At 43.7% G+C, this 22,735-nt stretch overlaps 1 protein-coding gene across 3 annotated transcripts in view; it reads left to right on the top strand.

The window, feature by feature from the left end:
* The first annotated feature begins 10,897 nt into the window (after positions 1-10,897).
* fndc5a (fibronectin type III domain containing 5a) overlaps positions 10,898-22,735 on the top strand; it is a 22,015-nt gene continuing 10,177 nt past the window's right edge. For all 3 annotated transcript variants that reach the window (XR_007191906.1, XM_048228731.1, XM_048228730.1), the window contains exon 1: positions 10,898-11,395. Coding sequence is in view for 2 of the 3 variants with exons in the window: in XM_048228731.1 (XP_048084688.1) it covers positions 11,323-11,395 (73 nt within the window). In the remaining variant the exon portion in view is untranslated. The remainder of the gene's footprint in view (positions 11,396-22,735) is intronic.

The raw sequence follows: 22,735 nt of genomic DNA, 5'->3' as shown, positions 1-22,735 counted from the left end.
AAAGTATCATTTATTTCACCTTTTATTGTGGTCTTTCTGTAAAAGCTTTTGATTCCGACTTTATTCCAAAAGGCCCAACAAATGTGCGTTAGACCTACTTAGGGTCCACAGAGAACAATAAAGGGAACAAGCGCACATAAATAAACATGCACATTTCAAACGAAATAAAAGAGACAGAAAGCACAAACACTGCAAACAACAGAGGCATGAATTGTAAATATAGCAATGGCTTTTTCCACTGGGGCTCATGCTGCAGAGTAGCAGGGAGAAGAGATATGACTGGGGAACCGCTACAGCGAGAGATAAAACCCCCTGATGACCATGATGATGATGATGATGATGAGCGCAGAGATTATGATCATGATTATGATGATAGTGGTTGTGTTGTTGGCAAATTTAACAAAGGCCTTTCTCATATGCATTAGATAGCTTGACGATGTGTAGATTTGATATCTGATGACAGGTATATAAACTGCCACACGACACTAGAATTACACAAACACAGAAGGTGTGTGTGCGTGTATGCATGTATTTGTGTATGTGTGTGTGTGTGTGTTTTGTATGAGAGAGAGAGAGAATGTAAACCTGTTTGCCCACAATGTGTGACTGTGTGAATGAACTTATCCCAGTGCACCTGCAAACCACAATATTCCCCAGCACACTGCTGTCACTGCCCATCACTACACACCATATCTATTTTTAATTGCCTGAGACACCACTAAGGCCCACACAATGTACCTGAGGTTTTGGATCAAATCTGTCAGGACTCCAGGCCTATCTGAAATATCCTATCCTCTTCACTCCCACACTCGGAAAGGACCAGAAAACTTCCATTACACGTTGTCAGAAGTGAAGGCCCCGTGCAACGGGGATAGATTCAACCATTTGGGAGAGACAGCTTCCAGTCTGTTAAGGCTCCTGAGTCTGTGCATGACTGCTGTGTGGCACCTACTGATAGCAAGAGATTTAAGGCCCAAAAACCACCCTGTCGAGCAGAAATAATTTCCCAAAAATGGGGGTGGAAGAGGAGCCCCACAAAGCTGTTTGCTACTCTGAGAGCCGATTTCGCAATCCCTCCCCACCCCCCCCTCCCTAATAGACAGTTGCTGCATGTAAATGGCTAAGTCTGATCCTAGATCAGTGGGTTGTAGCATGATGTCTCTCTCTCTCTCTCTCTCTCTCTCTCTCTCCTAAGCGGTAGCAGGCAGAGAGGCATTACTGCTGGGGTGGCAGTGCTGGCACTGCATGTTCACTGGCGAGGCGAGTGGGTGTGCTTAGTGGGCCGTTTAATTGAGAGAGCAGGTGAGCGACAGGTGGAAAGGATGATGGTAAGACCCTGCCAAAACCATCACACACACACACACACACACACACACACACACACAAACACACACACACACACACTGTGTGGCTACAAACTAGCATTTGCTATAATCTGCCTTTCTCCGTCTTTCTCTCTTACTTCTTTCTTCATCCATCTCCTTTTCTGCTGTTTTTTCTTTGTTTTTCACTCTCTCCCTTCCACACAAACACATAAACTCTCTCACACACACACACACTGCACCCATCATGAGAGGCAGGGAGTGTAGAGTATTGGTAAAATCCACTGAGAGCTCATTTTCTTATTTTCTAACTGAACTCAGCCTTGCTGAACCTTCCGCATGGCTGTCAGGGAGCGAATAGGATGAGGCAGGATAAGGCTTACACAAAGACAATTACTCACACACCTGCATGCTCAGCAACAACACAGCGCCACCGTTCATCAACCATCGCATCTGGGGAGCGACCTATTCCGTTTCGGTCCAGGGTCGTTTCAGTTGAACAACAAAACAACTAATCAACTCTGTGTTTTTACTTAGTTCTCACAATGCTCAATACAAATACTGTTAATCTCACAATGCTCAATACACATACTGTTAGCAGAGACTTTCTAATGAGGAGACACAGCACTCAGAAAAATCCTCCATAGAAATGCATGGGGTTAGTTTGTAACGTCAATATGGCAGTTGTCTACACATATCCCGCCCCTTCCGTGGCAAAAAAGTCGACATGTGAATACATTGTGCCAGTCATGTGTTGTGACCTCACCGCTTGAGCAAGGTTGGTGTTGTGAAGCCTTGCACAGGCACATTTCTGCCGAAATAGATGCTCGATAAGTGCCCAAAAAGCGTTGCAATAAGCTCGCCGAGTGGAGGGACTTGCCTAAAAGGACTTTGGTGTTAGTCTCACAATGCTCAATACACATACTGTTAGTTTCACAATGCTCATACTGTTGCTGATGCAAGATGTGTTTCTGCGCCATGTTCTCAGACTTGTAGTCTACTCAAGGTTTCATGTATTTTCCCCTTAACTCTCCCACCCTAGGAACAGTCCTCATTGGGTGGGCTGTGGGGCCATTGTAAACGTATTGTGAACGTCTGTAAACGTATTGTAAACGTTAACTCAGGTTTGTGCTTCTGTTGCTGCCCATACTGGACTCAATTCTCTCTCTTTTCTGCGGGTGCCATTTGTAGAATGCATTCCTGTGGTGTCTCTCTCTGTTCATGCACGACTCCTCTGTTTTGCATTATGACCAGCGTTTACATCAACTTGTCTTTGCCAGTAAGTACACACGACGTGCACGCACGCACACACACACACAGACACACACACACACACACAAACACACACACAGATAATGAAGTTGTTCCATCAAACATTCATGGACGCACACACACACACACAGACACACACACACACACACAAACACACACACAGATAATGAAGTTGTTCCATCAAACATTCATGAGACGGCTCCAGCTTCAGCTCCTTTCTACTCAATACTGACCCCCTCTTGGCTAAAGCACTCTTGTTTTATTGAGCAAACCCAACCACACACATGAACGCACATACACATGCACACCAACACCCGTGCACTCTCAAGCATACATTTTTTGACAAACCACAATCAATCTCTGCAACACAAACACAGGACTACAAAAGCACAAAGACACACAACTTACACTCACACACACTCACACATACTCACACACACACACACACACACAAACACCTCAGGGCATGTTTTATTGCCTGTGGCTGCACCGTCTTCTGTGTTCTCACACATACAACATCCACAGTTCCAAGGTGCATTTTTGCACTCATAGCAAAACAGGCACAGAGGGCGACCCACCGTACACATGGCCCCACAAGACTCGTGCATGCTCTCCACTGCCTTCTGCACTCACTTACATACACAGTCTTCATTGGTCCACCCTCAGATAGACACACACTGCACGCACACACGCACACACACACACTCTAGCAGGGCCTGACCCTTAGCTGGTGTTTAATCCCTCGGCGTTCCAACACCTCCTACGGCCCTCGCTGAACGTGGGCTGTGTTTTTGATCTCTTTGGTGATGACCCTCAGAGCACAAGTGTTTGATGCCGTCCTCCCACTCTCCGCTTCACCGAGTGTAAACCTTCTCACCACCGACACCCAGTCCCTCAGCTGAGCATTTTTACAGACACACACAGGGGCTGGATCATCTCAGTGGAAGAGTTCAAATCAATACAGAAATACAACACACACCCTCGGCTTGCCTAACACGCCGCACAGCGTTACAAACAAACAATATCCATCTTGGCATAAGGCATCCCTTGGGACTAATACAGTACCATGGAATAGCCACCATAGCATTTTCATTTGCTGTATTGATTCAGAATTGATATCCATGTGAACTACTACTACTGCTTTCTCTAGAGACACAATAGTTACTGCAGCAATTGTGCTTGTGGACTCAGGTCACTATCAGCAGAAAAAAACGTCGTGCTAGAAAGGCCCTGGAGGCCCTTTAGACTAGAGGATATTGACCGTGATGCGGTGTTGATCATCCATGCATCACCTGTCGTGGGGGAACCCCACTGGTGCTGTTAATTGCACAATTGATGGGTTTCATCAGGTCCCTTTCCACAGGTGTATTAATCAAGCACCATGCAGTCTGCATTGATAATCAAGGTGCTTGATTTTATACACCTGTGGAAAGGGACCTGATGAAACCCATGAATATAGTTCTCCAAACAGTCCCACTCACCTGGAAAGCCAGATGTGAGGTCAGTCCAAGTTAGACAGGTAGGGTCTCGTGCCAAAATACTCAAGGCCATGCGGGTGCGTTAGTTTTAGGCAACGTAGTAGTCAATCATGGAAGAAAACTCGCACACCATTGTTTGCCGTTAAAAAATAAATAAACAAAGTGGATATTTGGATATATAATAAGCAGATTGAACATTCTCAGGTCAGTCTAAGTCCAATTATAGGTGTTGTCCTGTCCAGTCACTTCTTTGTTTTGAGGATGGGCTGTAGGATGGGCTGTAGGATCTAGATGCTTTGAGAGAGGAAAGTGGGAGTGAAAAGAAGGCAAGTCATAATAAACAAAGCCTCCGATACTATTACATTAGCTGACAAAGAGAGTCTGCCAATAAATCAATAAAGGGTATCGATCTGCTCACACAAATTACGGACAATATGTAGATCTCATAGGGGTATTGATTCATTAACACCCTTTGGAATACTGATCTAATTGATCTCAGCATGTCGTAAAACACATGAAGCAGTGCAGTGCAACTTCCATCTTCTGTGACATCCTAACCAAACATCTAATGCAGATGGCCTTCCATCCCATGGTCTGTTTTGTGGTTTAATTAGTTCTAGTAGTAGAAAGTATACTATATTCATATGTCTCTTTTTTGTAATTGAAGGTTTAGGAAACCTAAGGGAAATGAACAGAAGTTAAGTTAAATCTTTTAAAATAGTTTCAATGAATGCAAAGATATATTTGTTTTCATGGTTTTATACACAGCAGATCATCCATGGTCCAGTGAGCAGGGAAAGGTCAGGGTGCTTGTCTCTGAAATGGCTGCTTTGAGAATGCCTCCCTGCACAAGAGCAGCCTACGTCAAACTAAAACTAAAAAAAAAAAAAAACAAGAAAAAACAAACAAAAACTGGCATCTGCAAACTATGGTCCTAACAGCTTTATCATCAAAACTTTAACCTTCCCCAGGACACACACACATACACTCACACACACATACTGTAGACACAAGCTTTTACCTGATAACCACTGAACAACGTCTCATTAAGCTCAAAGGACAACAGCAAGGACTTTGCCTCAATCTCTCCTTCCTCTCTGACATCACAAGTGGCCAGTACGTATAGACTGCAGCACAGCAGCGTGCACACACAGACACACACGCCGCGCGCACACACACACACACACACTCATTCTCTCCTGGCACGGGTTTGGGGTTAGCTCAGCGCTGGTGCATTCACACCTCTGCAGCAGTGGACTAGGAGAGGGGGGGTGATGAGAGAAAGAAGTGATGTTACCAACTCTGCAGCAAAGAACTAAAGAAGGAGAACCCATTTAGTTCCTTTCACAGGCTCCTTTCAGTTCCTCCATCCTTACCAATGCCAACACTCCACACCAACGCAACAGTCAGATAAGACTGTGGGTCCTTCCTCCTGGGTCCAGTATGGTGTCCGGCTCCATGGCAGCCAGCGGTGCCAGCTTATGAATATTCATGAGGTGGCATAAGTGATGATCTAAGTCGTTTGGGCTGGTGGATTTCCAGGCCATGGGACCTCAATGACACTGCAGGCTGGCGGATGGCAGCGTCCACAGGACAACGCAGCCCAGCATCCTTCAGTCTCTCATGGCAACTCTGTTGTGCAAACAGCCGAAACAATGGGAACACCTAAAATACAGATGCACTCATTCTATATATTTTAAAACACACATAGATAATTGTTTATCTAGTATCTACAGTATGACACTCACTTGACATATGCAGGTAGAACAAGCATTGATAGAGGTATATAAATTCTCTTTAGTTCCTCTTCAGGTCTATAACAGATCAGCATATTACGTCCTTGCATATACTGTACCACACTGTATCCTACATAATACAGAATGCACTGTACTCTTAAGTGAATGGCCAAGATAACCTTAGCGCCTCCCAAAGTTCCACATGTTTTTATAAGTCAGGAAGAGGGCAGAGAGGCCGGCCACTGTGCACTCACAGGAGCACAAGCCACACTGCAGAGAGTCAGGGGGACACGGAGAAAAGCAGTGAAAGAGAAAAGGACAGAAGTACAGCGCAGATGTTCGGCAAATAACACAAAAATAACTCTGATATAGCTTGACCAGCATTTTCTTTTCTTTTTTTTGTCTTTTTCAAGCACAAGCACAGTGTTCCAGTGAACATGGTGTTCCAGTCGAATCCCAGAGTCGATGATCCTCGGGTCCGGGATTCAGGGGGCATGCATCACTGTCGCGCCAGCATGATTTTGCCAAATGAAGCTTGCTGTGTCCCAGATAAGGCGAACTTGGATGGAACAGTGATGAGAGGGAGATGGTCTCTAGTTACGCCACTGGGTTTGATGTGGAGGCTTACGCAGCCACACATAAAACAAACCAGCAGGCAAACAAAATAAAGGCAAATACTGTAAATAAATCAGCATTCTTGTTATGAAACACAAGAAGTCCACTTGACTGATTACCCTTGCAAAGGTTCTCATTTACACAAACAATATGGACACCCTAAGCCTAAACCTAGGTCAAACAAATTCAAGCCCACACATGCATAGTGCATACTGTGTGTGTGTGTGTGTGTGTGTGTGTGTGTGTGTGTGTATGTGTGTGTGTGCTTTGGCGATGAAAGGCCAGTGTTCTCATGTCTAGTGTCTTTGATGAGATATGGATGTCCAGATCAAGGCGGAGGGTGAGGGCTGGCCAAGGCACTGACCTGTGTGGAATCTAACAATCCAGCTTTTGATTTCTGATGTCTCAGAGACCAAGATAGAGGCTGCTCTTGACCTTGCTGTCCATGCATTCACGTAAATCATCCAGTGGATTGAAAGAACACATACAAACTAAATCATGATTATGCAGACATGGTAGAGACACACATGAATAGCCTACATACTAATGCCTGTGTACTGACATACGCACATAGTATACACTTACAAACCAAATATAGACTGTGCCAAAGGGGAGTAATGACAATACAAGAGCACTGAGGCTGATTCTACATGTAAATTGTTCATTTAAATTAATGCTCAATTTCAGCTTGATTTTATATATCTATGTTTAAATGTTAACATAAACAAAGCAAACTACATCAGAACGTGAGGCTTCATTCTGGCGTTCTGGTAACTCACATCTCCTCAGCATCACTCCAGTTCTGTTTCAACTGTCCCATTCTTCTCTAAGAGGCTTTGAGGAGATTCAGAGCTGCCAGAGCATTTCTCCCCACGTCTCCACAAAAAGCGAGTAGAGTTTGTCGGCACACACACTCACGGAAAATTAACTTTGAATTCACAAGGCTATAATGAGATTACGAGGCGGAAGTCAATCATCCCTGACTAGATACAAAAATGGGTAGCGCAAGACGAGCGGGGCTGGCGTGCAGTAGAACCCATTCCACTTCGCCAAAAGAACACTCCTCAATGCGTTAGCGGTAATCCAGTGGGAAGAAAATAAACTGCTTCGTTTTTATCTCCTGTGTGTGATGGTATTTCAGAAGTGGAAATACCGAAACGAAATAACCCTACAATTCATTACCAAGCAATTTTCCTGAACAGGTTTGTTTGGCTAAGTCAAAACATGGAGACATGGATTGCATTTTGTTTGGTTATTCAGAGGGACCGTTAGTTTCATTGTATAAATGCATTTAGCTGACATTTTAATCAAAAGATTTACAGATGCAGGGGCCAGCCTTCCTGGGGTAACTTGGGGTAGAATGTCTTGTTCAAATGTCGGCTAAATCGAACCCAAAGCCTTGGTGGTTACGAGCTACGAGCTAGTTCCTTAGCCACTACTACACCACCGCCACCTAGCTATCATATAAGAGTAAGTAGCCTAGGCCTAGCCTAAGCAACCAGTAACTTCTGGAATCTGTGTGCAAGACACCAAGTTGCCTCCAGCAAAGGTTCCCCTTCAAACTCCATGCGCAAACAGGCTTCAAATTCCTTGCAGGTATTCCTTCTGGTATTTTGATGGATGTTGAACATGAATCTAGCCCACTTCAATAGATCGATATCCTTAGGGAGGTGAGGAGATGATTGGTTAACCGATCAGGCACTTGAAAAGACATCTGCACTGTAGTAGTCTGTACAAGAAACATGACACACCCAACACGTACAATGTTGTTTTCTTTTCAACACACATTTGTAGCGTCATTGAGACATATTTAGATGATCTGCAATTAGGGTGACATCACTGTCAACTCCCGCTCTCCAACTATTGTGTCTAAACAAAAACGATAAGGCCATTTTATTATGGTCATTTTGGTCTTAAAACATAGGCATGTACAGTATAGAAAAGCACGTATAGTTGGGCCACGATCTAAACCCAATTGATATATAGGTATAATTTGTCTGTGTGTGTGCCATGATCATAGGTCACGTCACAGCCAAGGTTTTTACAGTACCTACAATAAAAAAAATGGCTGTGATAGGATGTCATAGATGTGTCTTAATGGAGGAAATCCTTTTTACTAGGTTTTGTAGGTCACCAACAGTTTTTAGTAAATCGACTCAAGGGTTGTTCTGAAAGCGTGCTTTCTCTCTTTCTCCCTCAACCTAACGTTTGGCAGCCATCCCATACTTGAAACTCCGTCCTTCCCTACAATAGGCACATCTCAGAATAAATCATATTACCCACTGTTGCAGAATCCTACGGGTCAGCAGGACCTCCGTTCAGACTGGCATCCCTGCGCCTCTCTTAGCCTATCCTCTTCCCGGACCCCTCCATTCGTCGACCCCAGAGATGCCCTAACGGAATGAGATTTCAGACTTCAGAACATAAACTCATTTAGAAAAATTGACAGTCTTATGGAAGTCAGCAAGTCACCAGTGAAAATATTAGGGTGTAAAATATTTATGCAGAGCTCAGTTTGTTCGTCTGACCTGAGCCGCAAGCTTTAATTTTGTTTATTTCACAGTCTGTATTGGGCCTTGTTGAATTGCATTGGGTCTATTTTCAGTATGAAAACATGAAGCGGTAAAAACTTGCTTACTTCATATTTGCATGATTTATCTAATCTCTGCAAGTGCCATTTTTCCCTGTTATATCTGTCTGAATTTGAATATTTTTGAACATTTGTCTGATGTGAAATTATGTGTGTGCATGTGTGCTCGTAATCTGTTTCGACTCATGACTTGACATAAGACGATGAGACACGACAAGGCTCATTAATACTGGTGATTTATTACTCATTTTCTGCTTGGTGTGCAGTTAATATACCGACCCACCAGCTTAAAGGCACTCTTCCCAAATGCAATTTACACGCTTCGGTTGCTGCTTTGCTTATTTGTTTAGAGTTGATTTTAGAAATAATTAATATGACGACCTTGTTTTCAGTGTCAGTGACACCACGTTTGAGGGATAATATTGATAAAATCACATTTTGCACACTTGCACTTTTGCATGTTTGACTGTAAGTGAAATCAATTACATTATGAGTTAGTATACTCTCCAGTTTTCACTTTTATATACAAATTGTAAGGCTTAAACACCCGCTAAAGCCAATAATTGACGTAACCAGTTGTATGAAATCATTTTTGATATATGTATGCCAGTCGAAAGATCAACACCGCACACCCAAACACACGTTTGCTACAGTGAGGGAACGAGAGAAAGAGACAGATATTTTTATGGGGACACAGGGGACACTCGTCATTATTCCACGACTTCAAAGTGGCTTTACCCCCTCCCTTCCCCACCATGCTGAAACTCATGACGGAACTGTTTCTCAGCAAAGACTCCTCCGGCCCAGAGCGCACTCCACACAGGGACGTCTGAAGCGCAGGTAAGAGACGCCTAAATTATTTTCGCTTGTTCTTCATTTGTTTGTTCTTAGCTGTGTTTGTCAATCCAACTGAGCATCTAACTGTTAAGCGTTATGTTTATATTGTGCGTGATACCTCATTCATTTACCGATAGGAAATAGTTTTGAATTTTGCCGAGAGCTGACGTTCCAACAGCGTACCTAGAAGTAGAAGAGTTTCAAGTCGACAACGCGATAGCATTTAAAGACTACTATATTCTGGTCTAAAACAGCGTGGGAAGACACTGATGTGATGACGCGGATTTATAGATAGATAGCTCTATGGACAGATAAGCAGCAGTGAATGGCTGCGTTTGGAGCTATTTAGATAAATTACCGATTTCAATTAGTTAAATCGCGTGCAGTAATTCCACAGGGTGCATGCCACTGCACGCCCCGAGAGTGCATCTCAGCGGAACTAGTTTGGTTCTGACATACTTTTGTCTAATAACCTTTATTAGAGAGATTCTTCCTTGATACACCATTGTCATGAAACGGTATCCACTTCATGCATGCAAAGAACAGAATTATCTCATGCAACCATATGAAGTTACAATAAATGAAAACAAGCTTTTGGTATAGGCTAGTAGTAGAAGTTGTTAGACTTTCTGTGTAGGATAGGACAATGTTCTTAATAAATGTAATGCATAAATATCTAAGAATGCAGCCGTAAACCCAGTTTCCAAGAGACAGGGAAGCAGTTCATAAAGCAGAATTATAGGTTTTGGCTGTTGGCTACAGCGAGAAGTCGATTGAATAGAGAATCGAAACTAATGAACGTGCTATTACAAAGGACAATGATTGTGCTGATCAGTAGAAAAGTGTCTATTTTATCAAGGATGTTTAATTATATTTGATTGATTGATTGCTACAAACAAAACATTGAAGTACACTGTCGTTTGTGCATGTCTGCGTATTGCGTGCGTGGGTGCAGTTGATGGAGATATGCGAGCGTGCGAGCGATTTCACTCGCTCGCGTTTGTCTGTTGAAACTCGGATCACAGAGTCTATAGTCTCAATCTTCGCTCCGAGGATTACACCGCGTAGCCTACTCGTTTTCATTCAATTGTGCCCTGAACAGGAAAATCGCACAACCCCGATCCGTAGCCATTGCAAATTGATAGAGCCTTGTTCTGCTAAATCCTTCAGAAAACATCATGGGAAAAGTAATCCAGCCTTATTTCTAATCAGATTACCATCCTGGGTCTAATTTCAGACGGATCTTGAAACCAACTCGCATTCTGGTGGCGATCGCTGTCCCAGGTGCTGAATTCCCCGCCTCCCTCGGTCTCAATTGTAACCCTCAGCTCAGCGAGCTCAGACTATTAACAACGCTTTAACGGGGAAAGACAGAGCGAGCTGGACTGACGTGAATGTCAAGTAACAGCACGCTGGTGAACAAGACGATTGTTCTATTAAATGGGATTTCACATTCCGTGGCTGTTTGAAGAATGGAGACAATTTCCCTGCCTGCCGTACCACTGTTTATTCTGAGCTGTTTCAGCGTTGCTCAAGTCTTAGCCGGTAAGTTCGCATCCGTGTTCTCGCAAATAGGTTTCTTGGCTTGTGCAAGACGGTCTTGGAGGTTTCTTACGCACGGTTGTTATCCAGAAATGCAAATGCACATGTATCGATTCAATTGATTTTCTCACCGAGCGATCGCTGGAAGGCTACGAGAATAAAATACATTTTTGTCAAAAAGGAATTAATTTAGTGCGTATTGCGATTCATTTTTTGTGCAAATATCTATGGCAAAAAGAAAGCGAACATTCAACAGAGGTTTCCTTTAGCATTTGGCCGATATCGTTTACAACCGTAGAGAGACTTTGTAAATTGAGAGTGGGCTTAGCTGTTCAGGTGTGTGCTTAATTTGTGTACAGTTACGAAGGATCTGAAATCATTCAAGTGATAGTGTAAGAACAAAGACATTTTTTTTCCATGTGCTTGCAGATCTCCGCGACAATGCGGTTCTCGCATTCCCTGTAAAAGTTTCACTTAATGTGATCAAACACATTCTCCTACGCCATCAAATTACAAATACATATAATTAAATGTCAGTGATAACAACATAACATAGAAACATAACACACTGTATTCATTATTCATCTGTTTTGATTTTGCTTAATAGCAGATCAGGATCAGTTGTCCAAGGGTAAAAGGCACCATAATTAATGTCAGGGACTGTGTCTTCCATGTCACTGTAGCAGTAACTAATCAAATATTTCTTAAACCTGTTTCATTCTTTCAAACCTGTTTCACCCTCAGTTTCATTTTCACTCAGAGAGTTTGGCCAAGATGCCAAGTCACGTTCTTTGAAATATGAATTAAGGCATTCTTAAACCACTGTGCAGAAGTGAAGTGCAGTATTTCACTCTGACTTGACCCAGAGCAGTCATGACTCCTAAGGGCAGAGTGGGTATTTCTCTTATGGTATTTCTGTGGAGGATACAAACCTGCAGTTGGAGAAGAAGAAATTATTGAGAAATGATCCACCAATATTGGCCAGTAGAGTCAAGTCAAGTCAATAGCGCAGTTCATACACAGAGGTCATTCAATGTGCTTTACATAAACAAAAGCAAACAGTATAGCTAATACAAGCATACAAGGGCAATAGTCAAAGAATAGTTTAAAAAGTAAAGCATAAAAAAAAACATAAAACACTCAAGGTAATAGCACATAAAAGCATAAAAGGGCAATCGTTTAAAAGTGTTAAAAAAGTAATAATTGAAAGACATAAAAAACAACATAAAATGATTACTCAGTGATAGTGATAAGCACCCAGTGAACAGCAGCACTCTATGGAGATCTATATTCACTGACCTGTTTGGCCAAAGTGCTCAATGCCCTGACATTACAACCAATTCTCCAATCAAACTGAATAGATTTAAATATCACTTTTCAAAATACTTGGACTGATATAGAACTGGAGCCGGCAGTGGGTTGTATCAAGAAAGCAAATCTATAAGAAGTCTGTGGACAAACATGTGTGCAAGATTATTTATACTGTCTGCGGAGCTGAAAAACAACTGACTCCTCAATAGAGGCCCCCTCAGCCACTTGGCAACAACATGCAAAAACATTCTTACATGAACACCACGGCTGTGCAATTTCACCAACAACAATCACGATTCTTTGATACAACACCATGTTCATGAGACAATCTCCACTTCATGAGTGCAAAGAATTATCTCATGTGACCATATGGAGTCATAATAAATGAAAACAAGCTTTTGGTATAGGCTAGTAAGAAGTTGTTAGACTTTCTGTGTAGGATAGGACAATGTTTTCAATAAATGTAATGGACAAATATCTAAGTAAAGGAATGTATCCACCAATTCCAGGTTGTAGTGGGGGTGGCTGCAGGAAGTTTTCTATTTCCCTTGGCCCCACGGCAGCATCTGTGCACAACTCACCAGAGATGCTCGGCTTCATTTGAAATTCAGTGCTATTAGACTGTTTCCCCACATCACCCGAGGAAACAGAACATTAATCATTTCTATGTATCTTTGAGCATATATTTATAATGGCATATTACATGCAGCACCGTGTACTATTTTCTGTACAGATAATACTAACGGCTATTGCATTATGACAGTGCCGAGTAAGAAAGGCAATACTGTAGAAACCACCAGATATCACCATCATAAATATGATCAGAATTGACATGATCACGCGCAGTAGCATGTTATGTCAGAACAGAATGTATCACCACCCTTTCCCACCCTTATTATGTACTAACACAGTCTTCTATTATTTTTCAACATTGCTCTCAAAATTATTCATAGACTGGCAGTGTTGGTTGCAGTGTGAAAAGTTGATGGATTGCATTCTGAATGTGTGCTCAGTGCTGGTCAATAATGAACTGAAAAGCATTGTGGAGGAACATTGCATGACTAATAATGCTCTATTGACGAGGGCCTATGACAGCAAATCACTGTCATCAGACAATACATATTATGACTAAGTGGATCCAACATGTCATGTGGAGAACACAGTGTATTGTATTGTCTCCATGTTTGTATGAGACTTACGGTGCCGACGACAGTTGGAGTCATGGTTTAAGGCGCACAGAAATCTGTGGAGCATCCACGGGTAAAGGGCTTGGAGAGCTTGGACCAAGACTGGGCTGCACAGATCGATTCCTCCTGGACAGGGATTGACTTTGGTTCAAAAGGTCCCGTCTGAATGGTCAGTGTTTGTGTGTATTTGTGTATGTGTGTGTGTGTGCGTCTGTGTTTATGTCTGAGCACACAGAGGTATACATGGCACAATGTGCTTGTTTTTGTGTGTGTGTGTGTGTGTGTGTGTGTGTGTGTGTGTGTTCTTGTTCGCATGTGTGTATCCGCATGTAGGCAGTCAAAGAGAACACAGCTCCAGCTCTAATGTAGCCCACGGGGACAGCAGCTAAAGGATGCCAGCATGCACTCATCAGTACACAGCCAGAGCCCTGCTCCCCTCACACACAGGAGTGTGAAGAATTTCTGTGTGTCTGTGATTGTGTCTGTGTGTGTGTGTGCGTGCGTGTGTGTGTGTGTGTGTGTGTGTGTGTGTGTGTGTGTGTGTGTGTGTGTGCGTGCGTGCGTGTGTGCGTGTGTGTAAGTGAGTGTGTGTGTGTGAGTGTGTGTGTGCGTGTGTGTAAACAGACTTGCAGTGGAATGACAAATGTCAGAGAGTGCCAGGCGGCACAAACACACAGAGCCGCTCACTGCCACGGGGGCCTCTGAGCCCCGACTATTTCACTGGGGCCGAGAGGAAACAAAAGAGGGACTCGAGGAAGAGAGTGTACCAGCAGGAAAGAAAGAGAGAGGAGGGGGGATAGAGTGAGAGAGAGGGGGGAAACCAGAAGAGTAAGATGTCGGGAGCAAGGGAAGAGAAGACAGAATGGCAGAAATATACAAGACAGATGGAAATGGTTGCGTGGCTCAAAGGAAGAACTAAAGGAATGGACAAGGCACGTAGAAGAGCAGAGAAAGAATGATGTATGTAAGGCGGAGGGCTAAAACGAAAGGATGGATATGTCGCTCAGATGAATGGATGAAGGAGTGGATGAGTAGGCAGAAGAGTGGAGAGAGAAACGGACGCTAGTGGGGAGAAGGGGTTGAAGAGGACGAGCAGAAGGGCTTATGCGATTTCAGAGAATCTGTGGACACGGACTGGGGACACGCCACTGCCCTGTGCTGTCTGCCCTCGTCACAGAGATAAGACGGTTCTGCTTCACACTAATGCACTATCCTCTCCACCGTGTTCATGTGCTGTGAGCACTGCGCCGTACAGTATGTTGGAGTTATAGATTTGAGAGCTTCAAAACAAATCACATTTAACCCAACAGTAGCCAGTGGCTTGTGTGAGCTTAAAACGCATCCACCCTCTTTTGCCTGAGCACACAGAAGGAGGGAGAGTGTGAGCATTAATTATATAAGCTAATGAATAATGAATTAAAGCATTAGCTTGGTTAGCTCCACTCAAGGTGGCGCATCCTCTCTCCCTCTACAAGCCTGTCAGGCGCTATGTGTTCGCCCAGTCACAAGAGAGTGTGTGTATTTATGTGTGTGTGTGTATGTGTTTGTGTGTGAGAGAGAGAGAGAAAGAGTATGTGTGTGTATAAGCCTGAAGGGAGACTGAATGACAGTGCTAGTGTGTGCTGCAGACATAAAGGATAAAATGAGTGTGTGTGTGTGTGTGTGTGTGTGTCAGGGGGGGGGGGGTGACAGAGAGATAGTAAAACAGAGGGAGGGGGGTCTTTCACACTTCTGTATTCCAGATGGTCTGAGCAGGTGTGGTCTGTTACTGTTTCTGAGACAGATTTGTCTGGGGATTTACCTGTAGCTCCACATATCTCTTCTCCTGCAGTCTCTCTCTCTCTCTTTTTCTTCTCCTCTTTTTGCATCAGCCCCACATGTGCTGTCTGCCTCTTCATGGCATCAGAGTCCTCTAAAAGCCCAGTAAACAATTCATTAATAGTTGATCACACTGTACCGTGTGTGGATAAGGAAGAGTTTATGTTTCCACTATTGTGCCCTTGGTGCCAACATTTCTCAGGATTTTGGCTTTGGCTTGGTGGCACTTGCTGTAAGTAAGAAAATACAAAGGAGAGAAGAGTGTGAGAAAAGGGAGAGAGAGAGAGTGATAGAGAGAGAAAGAGAAAGAAAGAGAGAAATTGGCGTCTCCTTTGGGCACCAGAGGCGATGTGAAACGTAGCTGTTACGCTCGCCAGGAAATAGCATTCAGCCTCGTCACACTCCAGTGAGCTCTCCCCTCATTCTCTCTTTCTCTCACTCACACACACACACTCTCTCTCTCACACACACGCTGCTTTCGTCTCCGAGGCAGTGAAGCACCAGCCAGCTGGTGGCTCTATGCCTGTCACGGCATGATGGCTGTGTGACCACAATGAGAAAAGGGGAGCACTGAGAGATACAGTAGTACGAGAGGGTGAACAAAAAGCACCAAAATGAACGAGCATCTGGCCCTTGACCATCCAGCACACAACAGACCATTTGGGTTCATTCAACACAGTTGAAAAAGAAGTGTACTAAAAAAAAAGGACATTAGAGCTGCTGATGCGGAACAAGAAAAGAACCTGACCCTGTACTTCTCCTTGTCTCCATGTTCTTCACCGTCAGTCGAATAGAAGTACGATCGTAAGGTTTTAGGTTTATACTGTTACCTTTGTATGACAGCCATTTGCCATCACCTTCACCTTTACAATGAGCCACCCAACATGTCTGATGAAGACAGGAAAGGTTTCCGTGTCCCGTGTTCTGCCCTGAGTCGTGCGGCAAGAACAAGACAGAGGAGGTGTGCGGCACACCCCCATCCTGTCTCCTCTCCTGATGCTCCCTGTCCCCCACCTTGTCCCCCTCATCCTCTTTGGGAATGCAATGTTACACAGCATCGATTTTCCTACGCTGCCTGCTGACATTTAATTACACTGAGGAGAGCTCTGTTGTGTGCACATATTTGTGTGTGTGTGTGCCTGAGTGTGTGTGTGTGTGCATTTGTGTGTTCGCTGGTGTGTTCAGCCTTTGGTGGTTGGTGGTTAGACTAATCTCAAGAGGGGTAAATATTTCATCCGTACACAGAAAGAGCCTGTTTATCGCAGCTCTTGTGCAGCTACACATGTGTCTTTGTGTGTGTGTGTGTGTGTGTGCGTGTGTGTGTGTGGGCACACATATGAGTCATTAAGGAGCATGTTGTACTGCATTATAGATTGTCTGTTTTAACCTGTTTATATCTCTAGAAAGAAGTGTGTGAGTAGCAAATAAATACAAGTGTGTATCTGCAGAACGTAGAGTGTTTATCTAGATGAAAGACTTAGCTCCATTCTAACAGGGATTTGGGGGAAAGTAGGCCAGAGCATATCTTCTGTCAAATAATCAACAACAGTTTCCTAGTCTGAAAACCCATATGTGCATGTGCATATATGCAGAAAATACAAGACTCAGCGTAGACCAAGATTTAGCTGTCTTCGGACATGGATTTAAGGGAAAGTAGGCCAGGCAATTCCCCGTCAAACAATCAGGCACCGATCTCCTAATCAGTGTGCAGCTGTACACAACTCTTTGGTAAGGACTTTGGGTCCGCTGTGGACTTGTTACAGTGGCCATGATCACAGTGGCCAGAGGTGTGAAGTGGTGCCTGCAGAGAACAGAGGCGCTCTCTCTCTCTCTCTCTCTCTCTCTCTCTCTCTCTCTGAGCTGGCCGTTAGCCCACACGCGTGGGGAGAGAGAGCTGGTGCTGAGCGGCCCACTCTGAAGGACGCGGATCGGGACATGGCTTGCCTCGCCTCAGCTCCTGCCAGCAGAGGTCAGGGAGGCGGAGTGAGTCATCGGCGGAGAGTGCTGGAAATAGAACTCCTCCAATACTGATGGACAGGTGGTGGGGTGCATCCCTGCTGACGCTGGATCATTCAGCGTTAAGCTGTCCGATGAGGGAGCGAGGACTCACAGGAACGACACCGCACGATCAAGCACTCCCATCCACAGGTGTGGATTTAGGAGGTAGGGTGTGTCTCTCTCTCTCAATAAAAAAAGAAACGCTGAGAGAAGGTGAGTCACCACTAAGTGTGTGAGAGACAGTCCAACTGAGATGAGTCTCCCACAAGTCAGTATGAAACCCTCCATCATCTCTATTCATAGTTCAAAGTCCCGGAGCACTGACATAGGCCGAGCTCTATGTGCTTTTATTTGTATACAGCACTGAAGTACATGAAGCCTTGTAATGCCACACAACAAGGTGTATCATCCCAGGTAATGTAATATACTCTGAAGCTATTAGGTAATTACAGGTCGGAGCAGTATGTGACAGGAGGCCCTTCTCTTTGTATGACCCTACTTACAGCTCATGTCACGTCCACCTGCTCAACCAAACGGAGAGAGAGAGAGAGATGGATGGCTGATGAATTTTCCAGCCCAGGGTCTGTATTTCATGTTTACAAGACATGTGTCTTGGGAGGTATTACAGATTCAGAATCCCTCTTTGTGATTGCATACAATTGATTGGGATTTTATGATTTGCCAAACAAATTTGCATTGCTAATTAATATTTACCTGCATGAATTACTTTCCCGTCATGTCTTGAATTAGGTGAAAATGCGCTCAAATGTTAATATTTGCCCTCTTTGCGTGAATAGATTTTTAAATAAATCTTGGGAAATGTTTCCAGTTGCCCACATGCATGTATTATGAATTCTAAGTGTGGGAGAGAAGGGGGGGGGGGGGGCTTCTTTCATATCTGAACAACAGCTTAATAATTAAATAGCAGCTTTAGTTGCCAAATGGGACACATTATGTCTTCCTCATAATTCTTCTCTCTCTCTCTCTCAGTAACTTTAGTGCAAACACTCACACATTAGAAGTTCATTTTTATTCATGACGCAGTCTGGCCTTATATTCAGCATTATTTAAATTGAGCCACTTGTTCTATGTCTGTTATGCCATGTGGGTTGTGTGTTTTGTAGTGCAGCATGTAAGACATATGCTGTGACTTTGCAAGACTAACCTAAATGTTTGTTTGTTTGTTTGTGTGTGTGTGTGTTTGTGTGTGTGTGTGCATGTGTTTGACATGTGCAAATGGTTTGTCATGGGCACAGAGAATAACCATAAAATGCCACTCCCGTCACAACCGAGGAAAAGTCCTCTATTTCCCCTTAGCCATCCCGTCTAACTGTTCCCCCATTAGCACCTAGCAAGCATTGCTAATGAACTTGTGCTAATGAGTCCCTGGTGTCTCTCTGGAGGGCTGGTGAGAGCTGACAAAGTGTAAAATTAATCTTGCGTGTCCCTTTATGATCTCCTCATAATGCAGCCCTAGTGAGCATGCTTAGCTTAGCGTGGTGGCTTTACTGTCCTCTGGGGGCGCCACCAGTCCCCCTCCCCTCTGCACATAAGGATGTCAGGGACATATATCACCGGGCAGGGGTGGGTAGGGGTTAGCCAGTCAACTAGGAGACCCAGTTGAGGAGATAATGGAGAAGGGTCAGTAAGCAGAGGGACTGGAGGGCAAGATATGCTACAGAGACTCAGGACGTTGGACAAGAACTGCTAAGGCAGAGGTGACACATACTGTAGATGACATGTGGTAGGAGACTGGGACAGAGACACACAAAAAGGCTGAAAATAGAGATACTTTTTAAAAAGATATATATAAAAAAAGAAACTTTGAACACTGGAAGATGAATTATTCTAAGACGTGGGATATAGGGCGGGCGAGGACGGACACAGGACATGGGGACAGGGACACAGATTGTGGCAACGGGATGAGAGCTTTGGGCCAAAATGCTTGGGCAGCGGTCAGCATGCCGCAGTGCCTCAAGCTGCGCCAGCTGTACTTTCTCATGGATCTGCTCCATATGAGTCACTCCACTCTATACGCTGGGCTGCCAGACCAGGAGGGAACGTGGTATTCCCCTGAGTCAAGGGGCGGATTAAGATTCATTCTAAAATTCAGATTAAGTGGATTAACATTGATGTTGAGCAGTGTTGGTTTACAGTGTCATGTACTGACTAGGTGAGTATGCGGCTAGAATTCGTTTTTTTAATTCTGTGAATATAAATAAAGAGTTTAAGTGAGTATGAAGTGAGATGAAGGGAGCCAGGTAGTTCTGGATGGATTTTTAACATGATATGACACTGGGCGCACAGGTGAACACCTGTTCTAATGGTAATGTGTCCTCTGAGAAGTTCTGTCTGCACACTATACACACTCACGCACGCACGCACGCACACACATACACACACACACACACACACACACACACACACACACACACACTGAAGTGTGGACACCTGTGTTTCTTTATCAGCTCTGGCACCCCGGTGACAGTTTGTTTTCACAGCAGTGCTGCACCTTGGCATAGTGCTAATAACATCTCTCCTCATTAGACAGCACAGTGTGTGTGTGTGTGTGTGTGTGCATGTGTGTGACTCATTGACAAGGACTGTTGCAAAGTCAAACTATCCTTTATGTCTCCAAACTGACCAGTGTGTCTAAATGCAGACATCTGTCTTGGGGTTTGGGCATGTGTGCATGTGTGTGTGTGTGTGTGTGTGTGTGTGTGTTCTGTGAATGGAGGCACATCTGTCCATGCTTTCATTAGCTAGGACACTGGGAGTCTGCAGTTCTCTGAGATCTACTGTGACATCAGGTCAGCTTCCCTGTCACATCCTGAGCCCCTCTACAGAGGACGTATGTGTGTGTGTGTGTGTCTGTTTGTGTGTGTATTCCATGAATAGAGACACATCTGTCTGTGCTTTCATTAGCTGTGACACTGGGAGTTTGCAGTTCTCTGAGATCTATTGTGGCAGAAGGTCAGCTTCACTGTCACACCCTCTCTACAGAGGACGTGTGTGAGCGTGTCTGTTTGCAAGACGTCTGTCACCTAGGACACGTTATAGACTTACTGTGAGGACTTAATGTGGAGTATATTATGCAATGCTGCAGTGCGCAATGTTGTGTGAAGGACAACAATGCCATTACAAATCAGGCACTTTTATTGGTGACAAAGATTGGTGTATATTGATGTTTGTACTAAAGATGAAAGTATACATTAAATAAGTAAGCATTTTATTTATATTTCACGTTTTTCATGCAAAAAGTGCAACACAAAACGCTCCAAGCCGGTAATCATTACTTACTGTTGAATAGATTTTGACTGGTTTTCACCTTTATACATTATATTTCAAGCAGAATTATTACATGACAATATTACCAGCCCTAAAGAGTTTTTTTTACCTGTAAATAATGTTTCCAAAACCATTCTGATGGCACATAACCTCTTGGCGAACAGCGCTTCTGCTGCACTCAGAGCAGATTGCGTTCTATTGTAATGTAGGTTTAGTAACCCCACTAGACTTTTACAGAAAATAAGCAACGGGCACACACACACACACACGCACACACATAAACACACAAAACACACACAAACAGGCACGCACACACGCACGAGTAGGAGATGGAGACAAATTGACAAGCGTGATTTATTTTTGCGGAGAGAATGCGCAGGACTGAGCGGCGGTCATATTTTGTACCACTACGCGGTACATCTAGTTTGCTTTGATAGCCTAATGGTTATTGTTATCATTGTAGGCTACGTGAATTTGGACAAAAGCGTCTACTGAGAACCATAAACATATCTCTTGAAGCTTAGGGAGCTCTCAATGCGTAGATGTTTAATGTTTAAAGAAAATGTAGCCTATCTCTGTTGGCGGTTGTATTGTGTTGTATTTTCCTACTCAGTTGATTAATTGACCTGTTGCTGTAATCAAGCGTTTCATTAACCTTTGCTGACCCATGAGCTGTGAGGAGAGGAGAGTGAGGAGGTAGAGGAGGAGGAGGTGGGAGATGGAAATGGCTGTGTGAACATTCGTGGCTGCTGCTGCTTTTTAAACACCCACAGGAGGAGGGGAAATAAGATGGCTATCTGGAAGGCTCACTAAAACCTCATTTAGCCTCCAGTAGCATTTATCAAACTGACAGGGCCCAGTAAAAACACATGGGAAGCACATACTGTAGCATCTACAGCAGTCTATGCACAGCACTGTGTGTGGTAAACACAGAGAGGGCAAATGTATACTTCATACTCAAGTAGAAGTAGACGACAGAGAGGCCTACTTGTGCTAAAAAAGACTCAGCTCCTTTACTCAAGTGAAAATATGGGATCTGAAATGTATTCAAAGTATAAAAGTAAGAAGTATTTTAGCCTTTTTAAAGGGCTTTTTACAGGCTGTTTCTAGGCAAAACCCACTGCAATGCTGGCCTCATGTCACACTAATAGAGGCACGACTTCACATTCTGATGAATTCAATTCATCAATTCAGCCAAGATCAGTTTAAGTGTAAATCTAGCTCTTTAGTTAGTCTAAATTTGTTGCACTGGGATTTTCACCTGAAATAACATTCTTAGCCTACCTGTAATCATTCATCCACACTTTTCTTTCATTTACCCTGCATTCTCTTTTTTCTTTTTCTCTTATGTGCCATTGATATATTTATGTCGCCCACACTGGTGCTCTCCAGTTAAACATTGTTTAGACATACAACAGTAATTTCTCAGCATTGCTACACATCGGAGCCAATTTAAGAGCATGCAGTGCAACCATGCCCAACATCAGCTTATATCTGTAGATAAGGGTGCATAGGCGACTTGCCCAAACATTCTTGTTCTTGTAGTATGAAATTATGATAGAGTGTGTGACAATTGTAAAAAAGTGAAAGATAAGTGATAGACCATTTGTCTCCATCTCTTACTCCATCCCCTACTTTTGCAACTCTTGTGTATGTAAATGGGTGTGCATGTGTGTGTTTGATTTTGTGTATCATGTACTTCTCTGTGTGTGTGTTCACTAGTGAGTGTGTGGGTGTGTGT

The sequence above is a fragment of the Alosa alosa genome, chromosome 19 (genome assembly GCF_017589495.1).
Source record: "Alosa alosa isolate M-15738 ecotype Scorff River chromosome 19, AALO_Geno_1.1, whole genome shotgun sequence".
Classification (NCBI taxonomy): domain Eukaryota; kingdom Metazoa; phylum Chordata; class Actinopteri; order Clupeiformes; family Clupeidae; genus Alosa; species Alosa alosa.
Note: the sequence above shows the minus strand (reverse complement) of the source record. Positions and strands in the feature narration are given on the sequence as shown.